Source organism: Prionailurus viverrinus, chromosome A2 (assembly GCF_022837055.1).
Source record: "Prionailurus viverrinus isolate Anna chromosome A2, UM_Priviv_1.0, whole genome shotgun sequence".
Classification (NCBI taxonomy): domain Eukaryota; kingdom Metazoa; phylum Chordata; class Mammalia; order Carnivora; family Felidae; genus Prionailurus; species Prionailurus viverrinus.
The window spans coordinates 57,417,931-57,427,767 of record NC_062562.1 but is presented as its reverse complement, the minus strand read 5'-3'; the positions used below and the strand labels follow the sequence as shown (position 1 = coordinate 57,427,767).

Sequence of the window (9,837 nt, the reverse complement as noted above, 5' to 3'; positions counted from 1 at the left end):
AGCCCATGTTGGAGCAGCCGTGTATGTGGCTCGGGGTGCCAGGCTCTGCCTCGGCTCACGTGACGCCAGGCGGGACCCTTGTGCCAGGAACTGTCCAGCAGCGCCTCCTTCTAACCGCCTGGTAACGCCTTCTTTTCCCCGTGGGGCTGGTGCTGTGCTAGCCCCCTTACACGTGATCTCATTCTCTGCCCCTCGACCCGGTCAAGGCCTGGGAGGGAGAGAAACAGTTTGCCCCATTTGGTGCAGAAACTGAGCTCAGGGAAATAGAGTGTGACCCGAAGCCACACGGCCACTCTGTGGCAGAGCCAAGACTGAAAGCCCAAGGCGCCGTTCTTGCCCCAAGTTCCTGCTTGGCTGCTGGGCCTGCCCGCCTGTGGGTTCCTCTGCGAGGGGCATAGTTGGAACCAGGGATGGGGGGCTTCGGGAAACCTGCTGCGCTCCTGGGAGCTTCCCCCTGCTGGGAACCTGTGCAGACCCTGCCCTTGGCTGGGCCAAGAAGCCCGTGTATAGTGGGGAAGACAGGTGAGCATCCTGTCTCTGCCCCAAGAGGATAGCCATTTCCTAGGGAAGAGCACAGCTTCCCGACATGAGGCCCCAGGGGTGGGCAGGTGACCCCTGTCCAAGGCTCAGCAAAAGCCCTAGTACGAACTATAATATCCACCAGTACCTGGTTCTGGAAAGTCCCAGGAGTGCCCCCTGGTGGCGATGCCCACCTTGCCCCACTGCCCCAAACTTTCTGGGACTTTCCATCACTCTGCTCCAGAACCTTTGGCCAGCACACGTCCACATCGCCCACTCCTTTCCATTTGAAGCACATTATCGAGCCCCCGGGGGTAAATGGGGCAGGGGTTGATTCTATGCTCAGAAAGCTCACCCCCCCAGTGACAGGTTCTGCAACATCTGCCTAGCTTCTGGGCTCTCCCCAGTTTCCCTCAGTTTTTGTCTGCCTGACAAACTCCTGTTCATCCTTCAAAGCCCAGCTCAATGAAGCTAGAAACCTTGGAATGCCCATCGGAATGGGACTGGATAAATTACAGCCCCTCCCTCCCATGGAACGGAACTAGGAGAAAAGTCTATATATGGTCTTAGAGGAATCTCCAAGATGTGCCCTTGAGGGAGAAAAAAAAAAAAAACCCTAGAAGCAGCAGTAGCATATGTCACTATTTGTATTCTAAAAGTTGGGTCAGGGGTGGAGCGTCTGGGTGGCTCCGTTGGCTAAGCGTCTGACTTCGGCTCAGGTCATGTCTCCAGGTTCGACAGTTTGAGCCCCGTAGAGTTTGAGCCTCTGTTGTCAGCCTGGATCCTCTGTTTCCCCCTCTCTGTCTCTCTGCCCCCTTCCACTTATGCTCGCTATCTCTCAAAAATAAATAAACTTTTTTAAAGGTTGGTGGGGGGTTAAAAAGCACACTGTGCATCAGGAACAGGTCTAGCAATTTCTCATGAATCTGCACCCAGCTGCTCCACTCCCGGGTATTTACGCAAGAGACATAAAAATCTATGTCTACACAAAGACTTTTATGCAAGAATGTCTGGGGCACCTGGCTGGCCCAGTCGGTAAAGCATGTGACTCTTGATCTCTGGGTTAATTCAAGCACATTAGGTGCAGAGACTACTTAAAAATAAAACAATCAGGGGCGCCTGGGTGGCTCAGTCTGTTCAGCATCTGACCTGGATTTCAGCTCAAGTCATGATCTCACTTTCGTGAGATCAAGCCCTGTGTCAGGCTTCATGCTGGACATGAAACCTGCTTGGGACTCTCCCCCTCTCTCTCCCTCTGTACCCCCCCCCACCCCCGTCCTGCTTTCTCACTCCCCAAAAAATACATATATTTTTAAAAATAAAAAATAAGACTATATACATCACATGCACGTTCTGTACTGCCATTCACTATTTTGTGAGAATATATTTGCTGAACATTGGAAAAGAGAATTAAAGGCAACTCTTTTTTTTTTTAAACGTTCATCACAGCTGATTCATAGTAGCTGAAATGTAAGATTGGGCCAAACAGCCAACGGCAGGTAGGTGGACGAGGAAACAGTAGTACACTCATACAGTGGCATCTCCAGGAATCAAAAGAACAGTGATAGCACAGCCTGCACGAATCTCAGAAGCGTGGATCTGTTTGAAGCGGACTCAAACGAGTCACAAGAGAATGCAATCACACTTTTAAGTACTACCCCATTTTTAAGTCCGAGAGCAGGCAGAGCTGATCTATGGTGAGAAAAACCAGAACAGCGTTGTTTTTCTCTAGCGTGTTGGAGTCGGCCTGGCCTCAGCCTCCATTGCAGGGAGCCTGCTTGGAGGCTCAGGGTCCGCTCTCATCTCCGACCCTAAGACCAGGTTTGGCCACGCCCCGTGGGCGGGGCGCTGGGAGCAGGGCGGGCACACGGGAGGCAGGCGCTGTGCGCTTCTGACCGCGCGGGGGCGCTGTGGCTTCGCAGTCACGGGCTTCGCGCCGCCGTGGGGAGGCGGTCAAGACCCCCGGGAAGCGACAAGGTAGAGGGACTGGCACTGTCCTCGCAGTCGCTCGCCTCTGGGACACCGCCGCCCACCGGATAGGCCGCAGCCGGGCCCCTCGCCCTTCCCCTCGCCTCGCCCGCGCTGTGCTCAGCCACTCGGGCTTCCCGCCTACTACCCGCCTCTCCCCCATCCCGGCCTGGGGCCGCTGGCCTCCCCTGCGCTCCCGTCGCTTCCTCTGGGAAGCCCTCCAGACGCCTGCCTGAGCACCTGACTTACGGCTCCTTTCTGTCAGTTTGTCAATGGGTGGGTAGGCTGGCGTCTGTCTCCGAGGCTGACCGTCCCAGGCAGCCTGGCTCTTTCCCCAGCAGAGGCCTGGGGACGGGTCACCTCGGTGGGCATCTGTGGACTTTGGCGCTGGCGGTCCGCAGGCTCTACTCAGTCACCTGGTGTGGCACGGGCGGGGCAGACGGGGTGAACCCAGGACGCCGGGCTGGCGAGAGGGCAGGGGTCAGGGAGCTGGTGGGACACCACCCGCGAGCCTTGTGATCTGTCCCCTGGGCCGTGGGGATCTATGAAAGGGTTTTGAGTAGGGGCCTGACTGGTTCAGGTCTGGAGTTTCCAAAGATGGCTGGGACAGTGGGGACAGGCCTGCAAAGGCCCAGGAGGCTGGTGGCCCTGGTGGCAGAGGCCTGGAGGAGTCTGAGAGCAGAGGTCACATTAGCTGTCCCCCCTACTCTCGGCCCTCCCCGCGCTGTCAGACCCGCACTCCGCCACCCCCTCGGTGACCCCTGTGCCCCAGTGTGAGAGGGCGGTGTGCTGTGCGCGAGACCCGCCGCAGGTGGCACGGCGGGCTTGGCGGGCCCCTGGGGGCACCCCCGCCGCCGGCGCGTCCCTCCGCTGCGGGGTCCGCGCGCCCGCGCCCTGGCGCCCTCCCCGCCGCTGCCCGCGTCCCCATTAATCACGCGGCGCTGACGGCGCCGATCTGCGCGCGGGCGGCGTGACGGGGACGGTGACGGCGGGTGACGGAGCGGGCAATCCGCGGGCGCCCATCGGCCCATCTTATCGCGCCGGCCCAGCCGCCGCCCGCCGCGCGCCGCCCATTGATCGCGCCGGGCCGGGGCCGGGGGTCAGCGCGGGCCGGGCCGGCCTGACAGCCGCATCCATCGCCGCCCAGACGCGCGCTGATGGCGGCACGGGCGGCGCGGCCCGGCCATTAATCACCGCGCCTGCCGCCGAGTGACGGGGAGGGGCGACAGGGCCAGCCGGGCCGACAGCCAGCCCCCGCGGCCGGCCCACCCCTTCCCCACCACCCGGCCCTGCTGCGCGCCTCTCCCCGCACCCTGGGCTGCCCGGTGACCCTGCCCGGGCCTCCGGCTGGTCCCTAGGGGGCTGCTGGCCGCGGGATAAATGGGAGGGGGGAGGGGTATGGAGTGGGGAGCGCCGAGCAGGTGCGCCCAGGTGGACCCTGCTCTGCTCCTGGGCTACGCGGCCTCCCAGAGACCAAAAGGGAGGGCTGACCTGTCCTGACAGCCGCCAGTGCTTGGCTGGAATCAGGAGGCAGCCATTTCTGCCCTCTGGCTGCTCCAGCCCTGGCTGGGCCTCTGGGGGTGCAGGGCCCAGGGGCCCAGTGAGGGGCAGCACAGGCTTCGGGAAGTTGTGAACACTGAGGAAAAAGCTCCTGCCTTTGCAGGTTTCCAGAGCCCTGAGCAGGGCTTGTCCTTCCGGGCCTAACAGAAGAGTCCAGCCACCTGGGATTTCTAGGCCTTGCCAAGGGCCTGCTCCTCGGATAGGGAGGGGCAGAGCCTAGCCAGCTTCTGCCTCCCGTTGGGCAAAACCGTGACCTTCTCTTCTCCCAGGAGATAGGGAGGGATCCGGCGCTCCTTCTGAATTTTACTTACCTGGAGCGCCCGATGCAGCCACACATCACTTAACCATGTCCCCACATCCATCGATGGGACACGGCTGCCCCCATCTCATAGATGCGGAAGCCAAAGCTCAAGGACCAGAGGGACCACCCCCATCGGGACCAAGGGCCTTACCCAATCAAAAACACATCCCTGTGCATCATGCCCCCAGACCCAGATGCTCTGGACTCCCACCTGTCACCTGACCGGGATCCCTCAAGAGCTGCTCGGGCCGGACCAGCTGCCCAGGCTCTGGGGGCCGCCGAGGACTGCTGGGTGACCAACGTCTGCTGCTTTCCTGGCAGAAGCCTGCTGACGCTGGGCTCAGACATGGGGGCCACCAGGGAGTCCACCCCCCACCGCTGTGCAGCTCTGTTTTGCTTCTTGTTTGCTAACCAAGAAGTCACTTTCTGGTGTGACACCATCTATCTGTTCAGTCCTTAAAAAACATGATATCCTACGAACGAATGTAGGAAGCGCACCCTAAGAGGTGTGTGTGGCCGGGGCAAAGGCATGTGGGCTGAGAAAATGGAGGGGGACAAGGGGACTTCCCAGACAAGGGACGCTCTGTCTTTCAGGAGCCCTTCCAGCTCTCACATGCATCTCTGCATCTCAAGGGCCATTAGCTCCCATCGGGGAGCTGGGATTTACATGCCAACAACTTCCCCTCAGCCACCCAATCAACTTGGGCAAGCCGGGAGGCCCCCAGGAGAGCCTGGGCCCAGGGCTCTGAATATCAGCCGACCAGCCCCCCACCCTGCCTCACTTTAATATTACAACAATTTTTCACACCGGAGCTGAAATAGTGCAAAAAATGGGGCTGCTGTAATTGTTGTTAGATTGTGTGTCAGCCTGATAAGATGTAACAAATATTTTCCTCCCCACCAGGGTCTGTTTCCCTCTTGGTAATGGATGGAGAAACTTCTCATAGTCGGCGAGGGATCGGTCGTAAAAACTTCGCCTGGAAGATTAATGTAACAATCACGGGCCTTGCTGGAAAAAAATAGGAGGAAAATTAAAATAACCCAACCTTCGTACCTATCCAGAACCATCTCCCTTACTGGAGCACAGATGAGGGAGGTGGGCTAGCTCCCTGGGTGGCTCCAAGGCCAAGATACCTGAGGAGAGGAAGGCTGTGACACCACCCCCCCCCCCCCCCGCACCCCCCACTCCTCAGCGCTCTGGCCATCGGGGGTTCCCTGAGCAGTGGGGAGGGAGCTGTCCTAACCCGGTCCTGAGAGGTTTGTCAGCACTGCTGCTCCTTAAACACTGGAAAAGGTTTGGGGGCCAGGGGAGGAGGTCCTGCAGGGGCAGAGCCTGCTCTCGGCCTCTGGGACATCTGAGGCAAGTCACTGTCCTCACACCGGACCCTGCTTGCCTCACCTGCCTGGTACAGAGGTCAGATCTTGGAGGCCTCCCCAACAACTCCACACGGAGCAAGGTGGTTAGCCCACGGGGGTTAGGAGCACGGACTCAGGCCAGTCTGACCGCAAATCCCGGTTCCACCTCTTCCAGGCTGGGCTACAGTAAGAACGTGGATGGAAATGGAAAACAGTTACACGGGCTCCAGTACTAAATAGCTCTTGCCACACCTTAGGTGTCATTTTTTTTTCTAACGTGCCTTGAGTTGGGAGGCCAGAGACACAGGCACAAGGTCAGAGGATATAGGCCGCAGGGACAAGGCGCAGCACTCAGCCCCGACTTCTGGAAGCCTCTCGCCACCTCCCGCCAAAGCCCTTGTCCTCACCCGCCCTCCCCCCCCTCCAAGGTGGCACCTCCCTCTGGGCCAGGCCCACCACTCTGGCAACAGGGACCAGCTGGGGCCTTCTCGGGGCGTGAGTGTGGCCAGGGGACCCTCGGAGGGTTAGATGAACTCCCACACAAGACCTCAGCCCTCCTGCCCTCAGTGTCCCGGACATTTTCAGGTGGAGATCACTCGCGGGAAAACAGTTGTGCCTGCCCCACAGGGCCCTCATGGCTAAGTGGGATTAAAGCCCTGATTGGATCAACATTCCCATCATGGTTGGTCCTCTCTCTGGCGTGTATGAGCACGGAGACATGGGGCACCTGGGTGGCTCAGTCGGTTAAGTGTCGACTTCGGCTCAGGTCATGATCTCGTCGTGGTCTGTGAGTTGGAGCCCCGCACCGGGCCCTGCACTGACAGCTCCGAGCCTGGAGCCTGCTTCGGATTCTGCGTCTCCCTCTCTCTCTGCCCCTCCCCCACTTGCGCTCTGTCTCTCTCTCAAAAATAAATAAACGTTTAAAAAATAAAAAAAGGAGCACGCAGACCCCGCCCGTGTCGGGAACCACTTCAGTGGCTAAGCTGGCAGACGAGGACCAGGCTGGGCAGGCAGAGTGTTGTGCTCATCCTACCAGGCGAGAACATTCCACCGAGGTATCTACCAGGGCTGCCATTTCCCCTTCCTCTCAAGGGGCGAAAGCCCCACTCGGTGCACTAACGTGTCAAAGGGACACAGGAGCCCACCGAAAGAGCTCTCAACGGTCGAAGCCGGACCAGTGTAACAGAATAAGTAACGTGGTATTGGATTATAACCCCAAGTATAGATGAATATCCCTCCCCGATCCACACCGATATACAGGATTGAGTAAACACGCAAGTGGGAGAGAATGGGGGAGAACAGGTATCTCCCATGCAGAATTCCAGATCATCTCTGTAGATCCCCAGCCCTCGAGGAGGTGGAGCAGCCCCCCTCCCCTCCACTTCCAGGTGGGCTGCACTTAGTGACTCCTTCCAAAGAGGACGATATAGAAGAGGGATGAGACAAAGGTGACAAACATGACCGGAGCCAGGTGACTGCCGGGAACGGCCCTGCACCTCCGTGGTCTTCCACAGAGTGATGGTGAGAAAACCTCAGACAAACGCGGAGGGCTGATTGACACAACGCCTGAGCGGCACCCCTCAACCTGTCACGGTCGGCAAAATCAGAGAATAGGTAAGAAACCGTCACAGCCAACAGGGGCTGAAGGAGGTGGGCCGGCTAAATGTAGTGTGGTGTCCTGGGTGGGATCCTGGGACAGACAAGGCCATTCCTTAACCCAGGAAATTTGAGCAGGGCAGGACAATGCGAGCCAATACTGGCACAGCAGATGTGACAAAGGAACCACACCAGCACTGTGGAACGTTAACAATGAGGGAAGCGGTGTGCGGCACACGGGAACCTCCTGCACTGTCTTCACAACATTCTGGAAATCTAAAACTGTTCTAAAACACAAAGTTTATTTTTAAAAAATTCAGAGAGAGACACGGCATCAAAATAACCTACAAGGGTTTATTAGAAAACATTCCAGGTGAAGCAGGGTTCCTTCAAAGCAACCACAGAAGTTATGATAACTTAAAAAGAAACACTTTCCACGCTGAACTGATGTCGTTCCCGACCGCGGCTGAGTGGGGACAGAGCCCAAGCGCAGGGCGGCCTCCCGCCAGACCCAAGGCCAGGCTCGCCCGGAGTGTCTCGCAGCCAACTCGGCCGTCTCACTTCATGTACTTATCCTGCTGGTCAGCCAGGATTTTGGCCGAGGACTTGGCATCATAGAAGAGCTCACTGATCTCCTCCACGTGCTCTTTCTCGATACTGTCCTTCCCATTGATCTTGGCCAGCAAGTTGGCCGGGGTCAGCAGCTGCACCGAGTACCTAGAGTGACAGGGGCCGGGGCAGGAGTGAGACGGGGCCACATCAGAGGAGGGCCACAAGCCACAAGCCACATCCCAGCCCCCAAATCTGTCACAGTCTGAAAGTTCTCAGACAGGCTATAACTGCGCTGCTACTCGAAAGAGCACAGGGGCGCTTGGCTGGCTCAGTCGGTGGTGCGAGACTCTTGATCTCAGGGTTGTGAGTTCGAGCCCCGCACTGGGTATAAAGATTCCTTAAAACTAAAATCTTTGAGAAAAATAAAAGGGACCACAAACTGTGGTGGACACAGGTGCAGGCGAGGAATGCTAAGGCCCAGACTGGACACTGGACATGGCAGACGGCAGGCAAATGAGCACACAGTCAACCAAAAGCATGTTCCCCAAGCAAAGGCACAAAAATCCTGGAGTTAAGTACCGCTCCACCCAAAGAAAACATCTTGAAGTTCTGCTTCAACCTCCGAGCAAGGAACAGACTCAAAGGGAAACGGGGACTGGCTGGGAGCTGTGAGGTCGTGATTTCTCAAGCAGTCGGGACACCAAGAGGGACATCGTCCACAGGCAGGTGGCTCTGGGCCACTGGCGAACAGTCAGGAGAGCAATCTGTGTCCATGCTCGTCCTTCCCCCTCCCCTGCACCCGCCACCCCCTGCCCACCACAGCCTGGAGAACAGAGCCAGGGGGAGGGGTCAAGCGGGGCCTGGCCAGTGAGCCCTCTGCCTCGGACCCTGGTCTCCGGACTGTCCATCTCCTCCACTAAGGGAGCTGGCAAGCTCTCCACACAGGGGAGCATCCACTGTAGGACAAAGGGACCTAACCTGTCACTCTAGCTTTATGGGCGCCGTCACTTAAATGTTCCGCGTTCTAAATCGCAGTGCCCAGGACGAGACCCATCACAGCAGTGAGAGCAGACGTGGTCCTGTGCCCTTGTGAGGGACCCATCAGTATGTCTCAGAATGGGCCCTACGGAGGCTCCACAGGGCAGATGGGCGGGGAGTAGCTCCGGGCAGACGTGCTCACCTCAGAGTCGTCTTGGTGCCAATCTCTCCCAGGTGGTTCAGCGCCTCCTCACTGATGTTGATCCCTTCTGTCTGGGCTCGGATTTTAATAATCTTTTGGAGGAGAAAGACCATGATCAATAGTGACTGACCTCAAGTGTCCCCTTTATCAAGTGCTTTAAAAACAATCTTGTCCAGCGTGTCTTGCCTGGCATCAACCGTGCCGAAGAGGCCCAAATCTGGGCTGGAAGGGCAGAGAGCTGGCCTCCACCCTGGGCTGCTGGCCCTGCATACCTCCGGGGTGCAGTGTTCACGGTGACCAGATGGCGGCTGGTACCCTTGGAGGTGTGGGCTAGGTAGCTCGGCTCCTACCTCCCCACCCTCCTCGCGGCAGTCCCCAAACCTAGAGAACGTGGGCCTCTCCGACACCTGCCCAGGCTCCCTCAAGGGCTCTAACCTTCCTCCCCAGCATGGGTACCACCACCTATAAGCACTCAGGCAAGAGGAGACATTTTTTATTTGTTTGATAAATACGATGGTTAAATAAATCAAAAAAGTTACTTTTAAAGATTTACCAGCCCTCATAACATCACTGGGAGATATCTAATCTATCACAGAGAGGCTGACGCTTGTTGCGGTTGGAAGATCCTGGTGAAGTTGGAGGGGAGGCAGGCTGGCGGCGCGGCCGCTGGAGTACAAGTGGCCCCGGCATCCTGCAGGCGCACCGGCGCTGAGTGATAAGGGGCAGCTGGGATAATGATGTTGTGTGTTGGGGAGCCGAGATAACTCGAGGACTTCGAGCCTCATATAATACAGGAATTTTTCAC

General features: G+C 57.9%; 1 protein-coding gene across 1 annotated transcript in view; it reads right to left on the bottom strand.

The window, feature by feature from the left end:
* Positions 1-7,634: 7,634 nt before the first annotated feature.
* The window catches only part of RUVBL1 (RuvB like AAA ATPase 1), a 44,255-nt gene continuing 42,052 nt past the window's right edge, over positions 7,635-9,837 (bottom strand). The window contains exons 10-11 of the mRNA XM_047841969.1: positions 9,033-9,124; positions 7,635-8,017 (exon numbers count right to left, since the gene is read on the bottom strand). Coding sequence (XP_047697925.1) covers positions 7,858-8,017; positions 9,033-9,124 — 252 coding nt within the window. The 3' untranslated portion in view covers positions 7,635-7,857. The remainder of the gene's footprint in view (positions 8,018-9,032; positions 9,125-9,837) is intronic.